Genomic DNA, 19,535 nt, shown 5'->3' on the forward strand with positions numbered 1-19,535 from the left:
TCAAGGTTTTTTGGCTTGAGCAAGTAGAAGGATGGAGTTGCCATTGCTGAAATGGGATGTTAAAAGAGACATTTCTTGGTAACTTGCTTTAAGTTGGAGAATAAAGAAGAATATTATTGAAAATTTCTTCTGGCAGGGAGACTATTTGTAAATTGAATTCAGAAAAACTTGTTTCATATTTGCTTTGATTTGAATCAAGCTGGCTAACATGAAGACTTCCTCTAACAAAATAGGTTCAGAAAAAGAAGTGTATATTTTGGCTTAGATCATGTAAATATGAGACCCATGGATAAATTTGATCATATTAACAAGGTATTTTGAATTTTCTCTAGATTCACATCTTTTCTGTAATCAGTAAAGCACTATATTTGGAAATAGAGGCCTTTTTAGTTTAGATTTTGTTCGCTGTTCATATCCATAGCTAAGAGAAACATTATTCCACATTAATTGTAGCTTATATTTATTCCAGATATTCAGTGGAAATATTATGGTTATATGTTTGTTACTTTATTATATTATCCAGTGTTGGACAAAGATGATGAAGAATGGTCAGAAGATACAAGGAGGGCCGATGCAGATCAGATATTTCATAGTAGAGTCAAGGAAAGTCATTGCATATAAATGATTCAAAAAAGGAAGTGGTGACATCTTCTAAAAATAAATGATCAGTCTTCTTTTAAACGTCTTTATATAGTGTGGCAAGTGATAATTATATTTGACAACTTTTTTCTATATGGATATATTCCCCCCAGTCATATGAGCTAGTTAGATTGATTTCCTAATAGAAATGAGCATGATGAAAAGTAGATTGAGGGACCTTTGCCGGTTAAAACAATGCTTCCTTTATTAAAACTATGCTTTCTTTTTGCACATATACTTTCTGAAATAATAGGGATTAATATTAATAATGAATTTCGCACAGGCAATTTGCAATGGAATTAGCATTTTTAAGTTTATGATTGAATTTTAGTAAAATGTCTTTTAATTTTAGAAAATTCCACTAACTATTTTGTTCAGAAATATATGTAGGGATTCCTAAGTAGGTGCTTTTTAATGATAGCTACAAGGAATAAATCCATAGATGCTATTTTTTTTTCCCCAAAAACTTTTTAGATGCTGTACTTGAAACCACCATGGACTTTAATACATTTATTACAGTGTTTTAAAAAACATTGGTTGGCTGTATTTGGATTAGTTATGGAAAAAAACTTGGTTTTAACCATCGAGAGCCTATATGAAAATCTTTGTAAAGGTATGAATCTTTTATTTTTGCATTTAGCAGCATTACATTAAATTACTAAGTCAAACTAACAGATATACAGGTTTCCCCCGCTATCTGAAAGTAGGTCATCCCTACGAAGCCTTTCTTAGACTGAAATGGAATAAAAGGAAGCAATTACCATTAGTTTGTATGGGAAAAATTTTTGAGCATCCTCAGACCCAAAAAATAACCTACCAAATCATACTAAGTAACGCATAAAACCCTTGCGAGCTCTCTTAGGCTTTTCTGATATCTTAGGACACATCTTGCTAATAGATAACACAAGTCAAGGTAAAGCACAGATGCTCATAGACACAGTTCAAAGTTATGGTGGCTTGATGCTAAGATGCTGAATGTAGTTCTCTTGGAAGGAGCTTGGCGATGCCACTGACTGCTTGGGGTGTGTGCTGGCAATTTAATGGCTCGCTGTAAAACAAGCACTAAACATCGTTTCCACTTTTTGCCTTTCTTCATAAAAAAAAAAAAAAAGCTTAAAATCCTCTTTGGATTTATTTTGGTTAATGAAAACAGGTACTAATGTAGGTTTTTTGTAAAAGCAAAGTGGTGTAAAGCAAGCTTTCGAAAAGTAAGTGGATACCTGTATTCCATGGAATGTGAGAACTGAAAAACCAAACCCAGTGTCGTTGAGTTGATTCTGACTCATAGTGTCCCTATGGACAGAGTAGAACTGCCCCACAGAGTTTCCAAGGAGCGCCTGGTGGATTCGAACTGCCGACCTTTTTGGTTACCAGCTATAGCACTTAACCACTATGCTACCAGGGTTTCCATGGAATATGAAGATGAATTAAAAAGAAATTTGTCAATTCTTAATCATTTATACTTTTAATATCTAAAGGGAATTTGTGGCAGCTGGTTGGATGGATGAAGTTCATAGACCTGTGACTATAAGTGATATCATCATTGATGTTTCTGAATATTATAAATATATTGTTTTAATGTTTGTTTTGTTTGTAATGTTTACCTTTTAAACTGCATTTTATAGTCTTTTCAGGTATACAGATAGAATTATTTAGAATTTTTCTCACTGTTTTTAGCACTCGTACTTTAAGCACATTTCATGTAATAATTTTTAAAATAGTATGTCAAGATGTTTGCATAAACCGAATGGTAAGGAATAGGAAACCTTTGGCTTTAGTGTGTGGTGAATTTTAGAACTGGGAAAGAACCACAAAGCTGGTGGTTTTTAAACCGTGTTATACAGACCTCATGGGCTTCTTAAAGTGCTTCTGGACTCCCACTGACTGGGGGTAGAGCAGTTGATGGGGAACCTGGTAATGGTGGACCTTTAGCCTTCAACCCCAACTTTAGCCAGAGCATCTCTCTTTTTTCTGTTTATATGTTGAGATTCTGTGTAGGATTGGAAAAAAGGATTCTCTACTTAGAAGAAAAAAAACACTGATCTAATGCTATTAAAGCCTGTGTTTTATGATTAAGAAAATTATCCCTGAGAGAGTAGGTGACTTGTCCAAGATCAAACAGGTATATTTGTTTTGCTGTATCTTTTGAAAGTAAAAACTCATTGCCATTGAGTCAATTCAGACTCATAGTGACCGTATAGGATAGGGTAGAATTGCTCCAGAAGGTTTCCAAGGCTGTAATCTTTATGGAAGCAGAATGCCACATCTTTATCCCATGAAGTAGCTGGTTGGGTCGAACCATTGACCTTTCGGTTAGCAGCTGAGTGCTTAATCACTGCACAACCAAGGCTCCTTTTCAAAAGCAAGATATGGTCGTTATTAGGATGTTCAGTTGGTTCTTGACTTTTTTCAAACTGCTAATATGAAGTGATCTATTTTGTTTATTATTTTACTTATTAGTTGTATCCAATCTGCTTCTAAGGAACCCTGGTGGCGCAGTGCTTAAAGTGATTGACTACTAACCAGAAGATCGGTGATTTGAAACCACCAGCAGCTCCGTGGGGGAAAGATGTGGCAGTCTCCTTCAGTAGAGATTTATAGCCTTGGAAACCCTATGGGGTCATTATGAGTCAGAATCAGCTCGATAGCAATAGGGGTGGGTTTTAATCTACTTCTAAAAAATATCTGTGGTGACTTGTAACAACCTAAGTACAAGAGGGCCATTAAATTAGGTTCAGGAGCATAAGAGCCAGTTCATAAAAAATAAGAAAGATGGTGTTACTATAAAACATATGTACACCCACACAGTTATTACAACATATGAACATAGATTTTAACACTAAGCTTCCTGGAAGCTAACAAGGAAAAAAAAAAAAGGCATATTCCATGGTAGTAAATCACTTCTTTCATATTCTTCCCCTGAAGTGTAAACTCTAAAAATGTTTTTTGTATTTATAAATTCCCTTCAGCACCTAGAAAGTGTGTTACACATGTTGGATGAATGTCTGTTTTTTAAAGCTTACCAATTTTTAAAGAAAGACACATTTCCCGGCATTGGTGTGCACCGTAGAGGTTATTTATTGGGAGTATTACTATTATATGAGGGGCATGGAACAAAATATTAGACAATGTCTTTGAAGTACTTTTACAAAATATGCCGAAACATTTTTTAGTGTATCTTTTACTAGGGGCATAATTTAGTTGGTTCCTTTAAAAGAGAAGTCTGTAAACCATGTATGATCATGAACACGGTTTATTTAAAAAAATGAGGCATCTGGTTGCCTCTTTGTCTGTTTTCCTGGGGTGGGGAGTGTTCGGCTCTTAAACATGCAACTTAGAGGTGGTGGGTGGCAGCTGCAACTGGCAACAGAGGGAGAAGTGAAGAGGTGGTGACTGTTCCTTCTGCTGAGAAGCTATTTTTAGAATCATTGTGTGTATAGCTTATTGATGCCTAATGTTTAGTGACTTGTGAAGAATATGTAATGGAATTACCGAAGTACCTTCTGCTAAAATATCTTTAAATTAGGAAAATCATGCTTTTCAGTTTTGTTTACTAACTTTTAATAGTATTCTCAGATGTTAAATTACACATATGTGTTTATTTTCAGTGTACCAAACATGTATCCTTAGGCCAATGAGTAGGAAATTATGTGGAAAATGACTAATAGCTTTTCCTGACTTTGTTTTCTATAGTAAATAATTGGCCTTATATAAGCATTAAACTATTTCAGTCATGTAGAATTCTTATCATGTCTGTGGACTGAATTTAATCATATTTACTACCCATTTCTTTGATAATCTTAGTAGAGTATTTTTTTAAGGCAAATAATTCAAGGGTAATTTTCATCTTTATTGATAAAGGAGAAGCCAGGGGCTCGGCTTTAACGGTCACATTAGATTAGAATTTTGGACCGTTGTGGAATTAATATTTTCATGTGAATTTCTAATATTTCGCAAGCAAGTACTTGTTATATAAATGATACAGATGAACTTTTAAAAAAATTTATAAACCAAAACCAAACCCACTACCATCAAGTCAATTCCAATTCGTAGCGACCCTGTAGGAGAGAGTAGAACTGTCCATAGGGTTTCCAAGGCTGTTATCTTTACAGAAGCAGACTGCTACATCTTTCTCCTATGAAGCAGTTGGTGGCTTCGAACCGCGGACCTTTTGGTTAGCAGCCGAGCAGTTAACCACTGTGCCACCAGGACTCCTTTTTTAACCTCATAGTACCAGTGAAAAATCATGATGGCGTTTCAAAATGTAACAGTCTCTGAAACGGTGCATATTAAAACAAAAACAAACGAAACACATCGTAGCAGGGTTATATAGCCTTTAAAAACTGTTACTTAGCATTCTACCTTAATTATGGAGATTTTTTTTCTGTCAAGTTTTTGTGACATTAAAAAGTTACTTTATTGTTCTTCACTTTTAAAATCTGTGAAATAATTGCTACCCCTTTGCTAAATAGTTGAGAATTTAAGTAACTTTATTTCCCTGGGAGAAAATTGTTATATCTTTAAATTATAACTTGTAGATGACCTCAGTTTTTTTAACAAAAAAAAAAAAAGTTTTGCTAGCTTCCCTCTTCCTTCTCACTGTTATTCCTTTTTTGTTAAAGTTGTGTTGTGCACACAGAGATAACCCATTATTTTTATTATCTCTAGTATTAAGTTTCATGTAACACAATTTGAGGGTAAGTCACTACATGATAACTGAGTATTCATTATGAGAGGTACTGTGTGTAACTTACATGTTTACCATTAAAATGCGACTCTTCTGTTGCCTCTATGATAATCTTTATATGAAGCAAACTCAGATTTAAAAATCTGTGGTGTGATTTGTTTGTTTGGTGATAATCTGCCTTTTTTTGACACTTTTACTTCAAGGTTGACCATGTAGAGGGAGCTCCTGGATTCTGAACACAGAATTACCAAAATCAACTCCAAGGACATTGCTTATAACTTTATTGTTAGTTGTTAGTTGCCCTTGAGTAGTAGGGTCTTGTTTATAACTAAGTCTGCTTAATTATTTTCTGCTTAATTGTTGCTTTTTTACACAGGTAGGATAAATATGGAGTGGTGTGTAAGTATAAATGTATGCTCTTCTGAAATTTTTAAATTAACATTTCCAAAGACATTTGTGTGTTGTGTACTCATTTTTACATATTTTTTTCTTTCTAAATTTTCTGTAACCAGCTAGCAGTGCAGTGGATTTTACAACAACAAAATTCCTGCTTCAGGATTCTAAAAGTTTGTTACATGCTTTCAGTACAAGGTCAAATTACGATGGTATTCTTCCACAAGCCTTTGCTCAAGTAAACAAACTGCTGCAAACATTCACAGAGGTAAGAACCCTTTGGAATGCCCAGTCAAAATCGACTCAGCAGCAAGTAACAACAGGAATCACCTAAGCTCTATTAAGTGTATTTAGGAGGCAGCAGTGGGTAAAGGCTATTTTAATTTTAACTTACTTCTGTCATACTAAAGGCAGAAGTAAATATCAAGGAGAGTAAGCAGCAGTTATGAGCTAGAAAACTTTATCTTAGTAGGGTAGCAGTGTCACAGCAGTTGTTGGGGTTTCATGTTATTTTATCTGTGGGTAGAAGAAAGTTATGCATTACTCTTTGACCACTCATTCTCCAGGCCTCCAGACTAAGGGATGTCAACATGTATCAGAAACAGGACATTTTTTTCAAACGTGCAGCTGCCAAGCCCCTCTCAAACTTGAATGAATCAAATGTCTGGCAGTGGTACCCAGTAATGCTGTTTATGTTGTTTTACTTTTTATTTTGAAATGATTTCAAACTCACATAAAAGTTACAAGATTAGTACACAGAATTCCCGTATATATCCTTTACCTAGATTTCCCAAATGTTAACATTTTATCACATTTGCTCTGTTGTTTTCTATGTCTAAACATTTTTTCCTGAACGTTTTGAGAGTTTATTGCAGATATTATGCTGCTTTACCCCTAAATAGGAGCCCTGGTGGCCCAGTGGTAAAAGAGCTTGGCTGCTCACCAGAAGGTCAGTAGTTTGAATCCACCAGCTGCTCCTTGGAAATCCCATGGGGGTAGTTTATACTTTGTCCTATAGGGGTTCTATGAGTCAGAATCAACCCGACAGCAACGGGTTTGGTTTTTTGGTTTTGCGCCTAAATGCTTAAGTATGCAGTTCCTTAAAAACAAAGATATTACCATGGTTTAAGGGGACTTCTAAGTCAATTGGCAAAATAATTCTATTATGAAAACATTCTGCATCCCACTTTGAAATGTGGCGTCTGGGGTCTTAAATGCTAACAAGCGGCCATCTAAGATGTGTCAATTGGTCTCAACCCACCTGGAGCAAAGGAGAATGAAGAACACCAAGGTCACATGACAACTAAGAGGCCAAGAGACAGAAAGGGCCACATGAACCAGAGACTTACATCATCCTGAGACCAGAAGAACTAGTTGGTGCCCGGCCCTGACAGGGAGCACAACAGAGAACCCCTGAGGGAGCAGGAGATTAGTGGGATGCAGACCCCAAATTCTCATAAAAAGACCACACTTAATGGTCTGACAGAGACTAGAGGAATCCCGGCGGTCATGGTCCCCAAACCTTCTGTTGGCACAGGACGGGAACCATCCCCGAAGACAACTCATCAGACATGAAAGGGACTGGACAGTGGGTAGGTGAGAGATGCTGATGAAGAGTGAGCTAATTATATCAAGTGGTCACTTGAGACTGTGTTGGCATCTCCTGTCTGGAGGGGAGATGGGAGAATAGAGAGAGTTGGAAGCTGGCAAAATTGTCACGAAAGGAGAGACTGGAAGGGCTGACTCATTAGGGGGAGAGCAAGTGGGAGTACGGAGTAAGGTGTACATAAACTTATATGTGACAGTCTGGCTTGATTTGTAAAGGTTCACTTGAAGCTCAATAAAAGTTAATAAAAAAAAAGATATTTTATATAACCACAGTACAATTAATCAGGAAATTAGCATTGATATAATACAATGATTTAATTAATCTACAGACCTCAAACTTTTTCAGGTGGCCTACCAATTTTTAAACACGTCTCTTCCTGTGACTCTTATGCAGCCAACCTATCCTTTTTTTTACCCAGTTTTAATTTACCTATGTGAAATTTGTCCCCAGTTATACTCTGTTTCTACAGCCTTGTAATTTTATGTCAGAAAAATTCTGATAATTTTATATGCCAGAAACAGTTCAAGAAACTCAATATCACAACTATTACGTGAGAAATTAATGAAAATTTTTTTCTAATACAGCTATCATATTCTCTTTTTTTCTCTGAGGAACTGAATTGGCTAGATTTTTTTCCTCAATTTTTTTTTAAAACAATTTTTATTGTGCTTTAAGTGAAAGTTTACAAATGAAGTCAGTCTCTCACACAAAACACATATACATACACCTTGCTATACACTCCCAATTACTTTCCCCCTAATTAGACAGCCTGCTCTCTCCCTCCAGTCTCTCTTTTCGTGTCCTTTTTCGCCAGCTTCTAACCCCCTCCACCCTCTCATCTCCCTCCAGGCAGGAGATGCCAACATAGTCTCAAGTGTCTACCTGATCCAAGAAGCTTACTCCTCACCAGCATCCCTCTCCAACCCATTGTCCAGTCCAATCCATGCCTGAAGAATGGGAATGGTTCCTGTCCTGGGGCAACAGAAGGTCTGCGGGCCATGACCACCAGCGTCCTTCCAGTCTCAATCAGGCCATTAAGTCTGGTCTTTTTACGAGAATTTGGGGTCTGCATCCCAGTGCTCTCCTACTCCTTCAGGGTTTCTCTGTTGTGTTCCCTGTCAGGGCAGTCATCGGTTGTAGCCGGTCACCATCTAGTTCTTCTGGTCTCAGAATGATGTAGTTGCTGGTTCACGTGGCCCTTTCTATCTCTTGGGCTCGTAATCATCTTGTGTCCTTGGTGTTCTTCATTCTCCTTTGATCCAGGTGGGATGAGACCAATTGATGCATCTTAGATGGCTGCTTGCTAGCGTTTAAGACCCCAGACACCGCTCTTCAAAGTGGGATGCAGAATGTTTTGTTAATAGATTTTATTATGACAATTGACTTAGATGTTCCCTGAAACCATGGTCCCCAGACCCCTGCTCCTGCTACGTTGGCCTTCGAAGCGTTCAGTTTATTCAGGAAACTTGTTCACTTTTGGTTTAGTCCAATTGTGCTGACCTCCTCTGTATTGTGTGCTGTCTTTCCCTTCACCTAAAGTAGTTCTTATCTACTAATTAGTGAATGCCCCTTTCCCACCCTCCCTCCCTCCCTCCCCCCTCTCGTAACCACAAAAGAATGTTTTCTTCTCAGTTTAAACTATTTCACAAGTTCTTATAATAGTGTTCTTATACAATATTTTCCCGTTTGCAACAGACTTATTTCACTCAGCATAACGCCTTCTAGGTTCCTCCATGTTATGAAATGTTTCACAGATTCCTCACTGTTCTTTATCGATGTGTAGTATTCCATTGTGTGAATATACCATAATTTATTTATCCGTTCATCCGTTGATGGGCACCTTGGTTGCTTCCATGTTTTTGCTATTGTAAACAGTGCTGCAGTAAACATGGGTGTGCATATATCTGTTTGTGTAAAGGCTCTTATTTCTCTAGGATGTATTCCAAGGAGTGGGATTGCTGGATCGTATGGTAGTTCTATTTCTGACTTTTTAAGGAAGTGCCAAATCAGTTTCCAAAGTGGTTGTACCATTCGACATTCCCACCAGCAGTGTAGAAGTGTTCCAATCTCACCACAGCCTCTCCAACATTTATTATTTTGTGTTTTTTGGATTAATGCCAGCCTTGTTGGAGAGAGATGAAATCTCATGGTAGTTTTGATCTGCATTTCTCTAATGGCTGATGATCGTGAACATTTCCTCATATATCTGTTAGCTACTTGAATGTCTTCTTTAGTGAAGTGTCTATTCATATCTTTTGCCCATTTTTAAATTGGGTTATTTGTGTTTTTGCAGTTGAGTTTTTGCAGTATCGTGTAGATTTTAGAGATCAGGCACTGATCAGAAATGTCATAGCTAAAAACTTTTCCCCAGTGTGTAGGTAGTCTTTTTACTCTTTTGGTGAAGTCTTTGGATGAGCCTAAGTGTTTGATTTTTAGGAGCCCCCAGTTATCTAGTTTTCCTTCTATGTTCTTTTTAATGTTTTGTGTGCTGTTTATGCCATGTATTAGGGATCCTAACATTGTCCTTATTTTTTCTTCCATGATCTTTATCGTTTTAGATTTTATATTTAGGTCTTTGATCCATTTTGAGTTAGTTTTTGTGCATGGAGTGAGGTACGGGTCTTGTTTCATTTTTTTGCAGGTGGATATCCAGTTATGCCAGCACCTTTTGTTAAAAAGACTGTCTTTTCCCCATTTCACTGTTTTGGGGCCTTTGTCAAATATCAACTGCTCATATGTGGATGGATTTATGTCTGGATGCTCAATTCTGTTCCATTGGTCCATGTGTCTGTTGTTGTACCAGTACCAGGCTGTTTTGACTACTGTGGCGGTATAATAAGTTCTAAAATCAGGTAAAGTAAGGCCTCCCAGTTTGTTCTTCTTTTTCAGTAATGCCTTATTTATCTGGGGCCTCTTTCCCTTCCATATGAAGTTGGTAATTTGTTTCTCCATCTCATTAAAGCATGTCGTTGGGATTTGGATTGGAACTGCATTAAATGTATAGATCGCTTTTGGTAGAATAGACATTTTTATGATGTTAAGTCTTCCTATCCATGAGCAAGCCATGTTCTTCCACTTATGTAAGTCTCTTTTGGTTTCTTGCAGAAGTGTACTGTAGTTTTCTTTGTATAAGTCTTTTACATCCCTGGTAAGATTTATTCCTAAGTATTTTATCTTCTTGGGGGCTTCTGTAAATGGCATTGATTTGGTGATTTCCTCTTCAATGTTCTTTTTGTTGGTGTAGAGGAATCCAACTGATTTTTGTATGTTTATCTTGTATCCCGATACTCTGCTGAACTCTTCTATTAGTTTCAGTAGTTTTCTGGAAGATTCCTTAGGGTTTTCTGTGTATAAGATCATGTCATCTGCAAACAGAGATACTTTTACTTCTTCCTTGCCAATCTGGATGCCCTTTATTTCTTTATCTAGCCTAATTGCTCTGGCCAGGACTTCCAGCACAATGTTGAATAAGAGTAGTGATAAAGGGCATCCTTGTCTGGTTCCCGATCTCAATGGGAATGTTTACAGGCTCTCTCCATTTAGGGTGATGTTGGCTGTTGGCTTTGTATAAATGCCCTTTATTATGTTGAGAAATTTTCCTTCTATTCCTATTTTGCTGAGAGTTTTTTATCACGAATGAGTGTTGAACTTTGTCAAATGTCTTTTCTGCATAAATTGATAAAATCATGTGATTCTTGTCTTTTGTTTTATTTATGTGGTGGATTACATTAATTGTTTTTCTAATGTTGAAATAGTCCTGCATACCTGGTATGAATCCCACTTGGTCATGGTGAATTATTTTTTTGATATGTTGTTGAATTCTATTGGCTAGAATTTTGTTGAGGATTTTTGCATCTACATTCATGAGAGATATAGGTCTATAATTTTCTTTTTTTGTGGTGTCTTTACCTGGTTTTGGTATCAGGGATATGGTGGCTTCCTAGCGTGAGTTTGGTAGTATTCAATCCTTTTCTACGCCCTGAAATACCTTTAGTAGTAGTGGTGTTAACTCCGCTCTGAACGTTTGGTAGAACTCTGCAGTGAAGCCATCTGGACCAGGGCTTTTTTTTGTTGGGAGTTTTTTGATTACCGTTTCAATCTCTTCTTTTGTTATGGGTCTATTTAGTTGTTCTACCTCTGTTTGTGTTAGTTTAGGTAGGTAGTGTGTTTCTAGGAATTCATGCATTTCTTCTAGGTTTTCAAATTTGAGTATAGTTTTTCATAGTAATCTGATATGATTCTTTTAATTTCAGTTGGGTCTGTTGTAATATCGTCCATCTCATTTCTTATTCGGGTTATTTGCTTCCTCTCCTGTTTTTCTTTTGTCAGTTTGGCCAATGGTTTATCAATTTTGTTGAGTTTTTAAAAAAACCAGCTTTTGGTCTTGTTAATTCTTTCAATTGTTTTTCTCTTTTCTATTTCATTTAGTTCAGCTCTAGTTTTTATTATTTGTTTTCTTCTGGTGCCTGTGGGTTTCTTTTGTTTCTCTCTTTCTATTTTTTCAAGTTGTAGGGATAGTTCTTTGATTTTGGCCCTTTCTTCTTTTTGGATGTGTGCATTTATTGATATAAATTGGCCTCTGAGCACCGCTTTTGCTGTGTTCCAAAGGTTCTGATAGGAAGTGTTTTCGTTCTCACTGGATTCTATGAATTTCTTTATTCCATCCTTAATGTCTTCTATAATCCAGTCTTTTTTGAGCAGGGTATTGTTCAATTTCCAATTGTTTGATTTCTTTTCCCTGCTTTTCCTGTTACTGATTTCCACTTTTATGGCCTTATGGTCAGAGAAGATGCTTTGTAGTATTTCAGTGTTTTGGATTCTGCTAAGGCTTGCTTTATGACCTAACATGTGGTCTATTCTAGAGAAAGTTCCATGCGCACTAGGAAAGAAAGTGTAATTGGTTGCTGTTGGATGGAGTGTTCTGTATATGTCTACGAGGTCAAGTTGGTTGATTGTGGCATTTAGATCTTCCGTGTCTTTACTGAGCTTCTTTCTGGATGTCCTGTCCTTCAACAGAAGTGGTGTGTTGAAGTCTCCTACTATTATTGTGGAGCTGTCTATCTCAGTTTTCAATGCTGATAGAGTTTGTTTTATATATCTTGAAGCCCTGTCATTGGGTGCATAAATATTTAATATGGTTATATCTTCTTGGTATATTGTCCCTTTAATCATTATACAGTGTCCTTCCTTATCCTTTCTGATGGATTTAACTTTAAAGTCTATTTTGTCAGAAATTAATGTTGCCACTCCTGCTCTTTTTTGATTGTTGTTTGCTTGATATAGTTTTTTTCATCCTTTGAGTTATAGTTTATTTGTGTCTCTAAGTCTAAGGTGTGTCTCTTGTAGGCAGCATATAGACGGATCTTGTTTTTTAATCCATTGTGCCACTCTCTGTCTCTTTATTGGTGCATTTAGTCCATTTACATTCAGGGTAATTATGGATAGGTATGAATTTAGTGCTATCATTTTGATGTCTTTTTTTGTGTGTTGACAACTTCTTTTTCCCACTTGATTTTATGTGCTGAGTAGATTTTCTTTATATATTGTCCTTTCCTCATATTTGTTGTTGTTGATTTTGTTTCTGCCGAGTCTGTATTTTTCCCTTGTATTTTATTTTGCTGAGTAGGATAGTTTGTCTCCTTTGTGGTTACCTTACTATTTACCCCTAGTTTCCTAAATTTATAACTAACTTTTATTTCTTTGTATCGCCATATCTTCCTCTCCATATGGAAGGTGTATGATTACATTTCTCAGTCCCTCTTTATTATTTTAATATTGTCTTCTTGTATATAATAACATCACTTTTACCTTGTGTTGAGCTTTTTTTTTTTTTAATCTTGCTTTGTTTTTTTTTTGGATTTCTCTGTCTGGGTTGACTTCTGGTTGGTCTGCCCAGTGTTCTAGTCTTGGGTCGATACCTGATATTATTGATTTTCCAACCAAGGAACTCCCTTTAGTATTTCTCGTAGTTTTGGTTTGGTTTTTACGAATTCCCTCAACTTTTGTTTATCTGGACATGTCTTAATTTCACCTTCATATTTAAGAGACAGTTTTAATGGATATATGATTCTTGCCAGGCAATTTTTTTCCTTCGATTTTTAAAATATGTCATCGCATTGCCTTCTTGCCTGCATGGTTTCTGCAGAGTAGTCCAAGCTTATTCTTATTGGCTTTCCCTTGTAGGTGACTTTTCTTTTATCCCTCGCTGCTCTTATAATTATCTCTTTATCTTTGGTTTTGGCAAGTTTGATTATAATGTGTCTTGGTGACTTTCTTTTAAGATCTACCTTATGTGGAGTTCGATGAACATCTTAGATAGATATCTTCTCATCTTTCACAATATCGGAAGTTTTCTGCCAATAAATGCTCAACAATTTTCTCTGTATTTTCTGTTATCGCTCCCTGTCCTGGCACTCCAGTCACTCGTAGGTTATTTCTCTTGATAGAGCCCCACGTGATTCTTAAGGTTTCTTCATTTTTTAAATTCTTTTATCTGATCTTTCTTCAAATATATTAGTGCCAAGTAATTTATCTTTGAGTTCAGAAATTCTAGCTTCTACTTGCTCAGTTCTGCTCCTCTGACTTTCTGTTGAGTTTTCTAATTCTGTAATTTTATTGTTAATCTTCTGAATTTCTGATTGCTGTCTGCCTATGGATTTTTCCAGCTTATTAAACTTTTCTTTATGTTCCTGAATAATCTTTCTAATTTCTTCATTTGCTTCATCCGTATGTTCCGTGGCTTGTTCTGCATATTGCCTCATTTCCTTCCTGATGTCTTGAAGGGTTCTGTATATTAAACTTTTGTATTCATCTGGTAATTCTAGGAATGCACTTTCATCTAGAAGATCCCTGGATTCTTTGTTTTGAGAGTCTGTTGAGGTGATAATGGTCTGTTTCTTCATGTGACTTTATATTGACTTTTGTCTTTGAGCCGTCTGTAAGTTATTGTATTATTTTATGCTTGCTTACTGTGTCATAGCTGCTTGCTTTTTTTTTTTTTTTTTTTTTTTTGGTGTACCCGTATGGGTTGCTTGAGTGAGCTAGCTTGATTATTTTTGCCTTTGGAGCTCTGGTGTCCTGTCCCCAGCTGGCTAGAGCTGTTATCAGGTATATCAGTCTAGGAGTCCATTCAGTTTTCTTGTATGAATTCAGCTCAGGTTTCCAGGTAGCTCATCATCAAGTATGTGGCACAGGCTCTGCCCTACAGTCTTAGAGGGGCAGGGGTGATTGGCGTATATACTCGTATCTGATTGCAGCAGGGGGTCACGCTCTGAACAAGGCACGGGGCTGAGAACCGACCCCCAAGTGTCCCTGAGGAAAATGCATCTCTGTTCCCTAGAGTGTGCTGGTGGATGGGCTCTGCAGAGGGACCATGGGCACCCAAAGTTTTTGTTGTAAGGACTGGAAGGTACCAGTTATCTCTGGAGCCCTGTTGCGTGTGGCTGGGCGACCCAAGTGGTGCCACCAGTCCTTAGGTCCCTGTTGTGGATAGGTGAGGATCTTATTTAATAGGCAAAGCAATGTCAAACGTCAAACACCCACCTCTTCACCACACCGCTGAAATGGTTGGAGTTTGCCAGCAAGGGTCTGTTCTCTCGAAATAGGCCCACACAGGTCCATGCAGAAGGGAAAGGTGCTGAAGGTCCACAGACGGTTTATTCCTGGACAGGAACCGCTTCTGTCCTGAGCTCCCCGGTTAACGAAGCTAGCAAATTATATTTTCCCCCCAGTTGCAAATTTTTTCCTTCCCCAAGTCCGGGAGGACTGCTCCAGGTGCTCACCAGGGCCTATCTCAGGCCTAGGGATTTAGCTACTGAAGCTGGCTTGGGAGTGGTGGGGCGTGGTAAAATATACACAAGTACGTAGCTTTTGCCGAGATTGCCCTTCTCCTCAGGTTCCGGATGTGTGAGTGGGCTGTGTGGCTAGCTGCTTCTCCCTGAGGAAACTGCAGCAGAACGCTAGTACCAGCCCGCTGCCACCACCGCTGTGGGAATGGTGCCTGAGGCTCCCCGCGATTCAGGTCCGGTAACGCCTCTCCGCTTCTGAATGGACTCTTCCTTCCCCTGCCCCTCCGTTCATTGTCTAAGCTTGCCTTTGGTGCTCAGGGCACCCAACTTGTCACAAACATACTCGTTTCACTTGTTTTTTCGGGTCTTTGTTGTAAAGAGGGCTCTATGGAAGCGTCTGCCTATTCTGCCATCTTGGCTCCGCCTCTCTCCTTGATTTTTCATGGCCAGATAGGACCTGTTACCTGTCAACTAACCAAAGAATTAGATGATACTAAACTTAATCATAGTGTCTGAGAAAGGAAGTTAATTGCTAAGACAGCATCTCGTGGAGTAAAAGAAATAATCCTTTTTATAAACTAATAGAGAATATGTGATAATACTTGAGGAAAGAATTGATTAAGGGGGTGAAATTAACTTTTGGTTTGAGATGACCAACTCACTGGTAGGAGTTTCAGTCTTTTATGACAAGTATGACTTTTAGAAGTATCAGTAGAAATGAATGGACCCAGAATTTAGGGCATTGCAGCTCAAGTGTTATACTTGAAGTGGTTTGGGAAAGATATATTTTCCTTCCCATCACAGAACTGAGCCCTAACCCATATCCGTAGTGAAACAAACAGTGTATAAGATGCAGAGCTCAGGACACTTACAGGCTTAGAAACCTTTGAATTAAGACTCCTAAGAGAATAGAACGGAAACCCTGGTGGCGTAGTGGTTAAGTGCTACTGCTGATGGCCAAAAGATCGGCAGTTCGAATCCGCCAGGTGCTTCTTGGAAACTCTATGGGGCAGTTCTACTCTGTCCTATAGGGTCTCTATGAGTCGGAATTGACTCGATGGCAGTGGGTGGGTTTTTTAAGAGAATAGAATATAGCATTGATTGAGATAAATAAAAATGATGTCAAGCTTTAAGCTCCTCTTATCAATTGGAAACACAGAGAGGTACCATGAAAATGTGTTGATAAAATTTAGTGTTTATCAGAAAAACCATTTGCCTGTTATATGCTGTTTACCGTGTACTTAAAAATATTGAATTGTTATTTATTATTTATTCCTGGGTCCTAAATTTCCTTTGTTATATTAACAAGAGGTTTGTAAAGGTGATGGGAAAAGAATCTAACATCCTCGTTGATTCTTTCTTCTCACCACTTGGCATTCATCAGTGTGATTGCTTGAAACAGCCGTGTTGTATCCAGGATTAGAATTTTCATGTTAGAAACAGTTCATTGTCTAAATCAGCCAGGACATTATGATTTAGCTTGGGCCTTTTAAATACACTTTCAACACAGGTTGTTGTTATTTTTCAATAGTTTTATTTTTTGGTGAAAATATACACAGTAAAACACCAATTCAAACAATTTCTACATGTACAATTCAGTGGCATAGATTACATTCTTCAAGTTGTATAACCATTCTTGCTAACCTTTTCCAAATTATTCCTCAACCATTAACATAAACTCATTGCCCCCTAATTTTTCACCTAACTCTTCAAGTTGCTGTTGTTAATTTGACCCCATATAGATAGTTCTTTAAAAGAGCACAGTGCAAAGAGCACAGTGCTCAAGGCAGACATTCGTTACTAATAAGCTAAAATGTTGTTTGGTTTAAAAAAGACTTCAGGAGATATTTTTGGTTTAAAGATTATCTCAAGGCAGTAGTTTTGGGGGTTTATCCAGCCTCTGTGGCTCCAAAATGTCTATTCCATAAGAATTTGAAATTCTGTTCTGTATTTTCCCTGCTTTGGTCAGGATTCTTCTATAGGATATCTGCTGATAATATTCAATGATAGTAGCTGGGCACCATCCAGTTTTTCTGATCTCGTGGCAAAGGAGGTAGTTGTTCATGGAAGCAATTAGACATGCATTCTGTTTCCTCCCGTTCCTGACATTCCTTCTTCCTCTGCTGCTCCATACGAATAGAGACCAATTATTGTACCTTGGATGGCTATTTGCAATCTCTTAAGATCCAGTGTTCAACAGGAATTGTTATATAGAGTGCATTAGATTTGGTATATGTCTGAAACACCAAGTCATGTCTCAGTAACTTGAACAACAAGAGAAATAGGTTAACTATAATTTAAAAAAACAAAAAACTACCTAATCTTATCTATCATGTGTAGAAAATTAGGAAAGGAGGAATATTCATTATTTATTTGCTTCTGAGAAACTGAAGTGGAAAGATAACTAACATTACAACTTCCTACATTTTTATATAAATAGAGAGGGGGAAAGAGGAAAAGGATATGTACATTTTTCTTTTATTAGCCTTCCAACCACCAAAAAAGTAGGACTTGTTCTGCCAAGATGACAGAATAATTAAAATCAGTCATGTTAATAAGCATTAAATTTATGTGCCTCAGGATCCCCATCCTGACTAGTTTTGTTACTTAACCTTTTTGAGCTCTTTTGTAAGATGTGTATACTAATAATCTCTGCTTCAGAATTGTCTTGAGAATTAAAGAAGTTAATACTTGTAAAGCACTTAGTGCCCAACAGGTAGCAAGTTCATTTAAGTGTTTGACAAAGAAATCTGCATCATCGTATATACTTCTTTTGAGAGCGGAGGAAAAGAGGCATTAGGTATATGCTAGATTTTATTTTAAATGTATGTGATAAATTTTAAAAAATCTCACGAAAAAATGTCTTTCCATCCATGTGTATTTATTAAGGTCATAATTTAATGTAAACAGGCAAAAATGGGAGCAATTATTCCTTTTATCCTTCGTGCTCCAGAAGATAGAAGATAATATTTTCCAGTTGCAGGAGAGATCATAATTTTGTCCAATAAATTTCTTGTGTTTCCTTGTTGGCCGCCCTGATTGACAGAGCTGTCTGTCTGCGTTGTATCAGTGAGATAATTGAGTGCGGTGGTTAAATGAGCACAGGCTGCACCTGGGCTTCCTGAAGGTCAAGTCCCGTTCATGCCATTCATGACTCTCTGTGTGACCTTGGATGAGTTACCTAACCTCTTGATGCCTCCGTTTCCTCAGCTATAAAATGTAAATAATCACAGTATCTGTTTCATAGGGTGGTTGTGAGGGTTAAATAAGCTAATAAATGTAAAATTATGAGAATAGTTCCTTACGTAGCAAATGATCAATAAATAGGAACTGTTACTAATAACGTTGGAAATAAACTTTTTTTTTTAATTTAATAAGCATGAACAACCCACGAAGCTAACCTTTGAAATCATCCTTTTATTAAGGCAACTTAAGCCTAGAGAATGGAGTGATTTATTTAAGCTCACAAAGTAAGTTACTGTAGAGCCAAAACTAAAACCTAAGTTTTTAAACTCATAGTTAATTTTTTTTTCCATTCTATCAGGCATTTTTTAAATCTAAGTTAGTATTTTTCCCCCAAGGCGATAAGTTTTTTTAATCTCTTAAATCAATAGTATAGCTTTTTTACTCTGCCTTATATGCTCAGATCTCTTATATTTTTAAGTACTGTTGTTTGGCCACTGCTATTGCAGTCTTCTTAAAAACTTCTTAAAAGAGCATCTATAGCCATTTTGTCTATTTATTCACTCACTTATTCCTTAATCCTTTACAAATTGAGTTTAATTCCATACTATTAAAAGGGACTATTAGTTATTATTTGCTTTCTAACGATCAAACCCCCCCTTTTCTCTCACGTCCACTGTCTCAGCCTTTCTTTAGCACTTGATGTTGTCCCCCTTTCTTTCTCGAAACCTGTCTCCCTTGGTCTATTGCCATTGAATATTTTGATTCTCCTCCTGTTGTACTGATCTCTCTCTTTTTTCTTTTTGCTAGTTCTCACCCTTCTCTCCTTCACATTGTCTATCCTTTACCTATTTTATTTTCTCTTTATTCTCCCCTAACAATCTCATCTACTTCTAAGGCTTATGTTCTTGAGGATGACTCCCAACTGTCTCTTTTAAGCGGCAAATCTGTATGTCTTATCACCTGCTAGTTATCTTCATCTTTTTATACCTCAAAATCAATATATCTAAAACCAAACTATGTTCTATTCCTCCTCTTTTCCTTATCTTCAACCTTGCTTTACTATAGGGTGGCCATAAAATTTATAAGCGTAGAAAAATATACCTTAATTACTTTATCACTGTTACATTACAGTACATAACATTGAGTGTGTTGTTCCTCATCAGCAATGCGTAGTTTGATGTGCTGTTTAAAATTGCAGTGAATGAGGCACATTCAAATAGCATTTCATCAATTT

At 37.1% G+C, this 19,535-nt stretch overlaps 1 protein-coding gene across 13 annotated transcripts in view; it reads left to right on the forward strand.

Annotated features, from left to right (window-relative positions):
* SWT1 (SWT1 RNA endoribonuclease homolog) overlaps window positions 1-19,535 on the forward strand; it is a 120,694-nt gene that overhangs the window by 48,945 nt on the left and 52,214 nt on the right. For all 13 annotated transcript variants that reach the window (XR_007515285.1, XR_007515284.1, XR_007515286.1 and 10 more), the window contains 2 exons: window positions 1,114-1,252; window positions 5,839-5,987. Coding sequence is in view for 10 of the 13 variants with exons in the window: in XM_049868335.1 (XP_049724292.1) it covers window positions 1,114-1,252; window positions 5,839-5,987 (288 nt within the window). In the remaining 3 variants the exon portion in view is untranslated. The remainder of the gene's footprint in view (window positions 1-1,113; window positions 1,253-5,838; window positions 5,988-19,535) is intronic.

The sequence above is a fragment of the Elephas maximus genome, chromosome 24, assembly GCF_024166365.1.
Source record: "Elephas maximus indicus isolate mEleMax1 chromosome 24, mEleMax1 primary haplotype, whole genome shotgun sequence".
NCBI lineage: Eukaryota > Metazoa > Chordata > Mammalia > Proboscidea > Elephantidae > Elephas > Elephas maximus.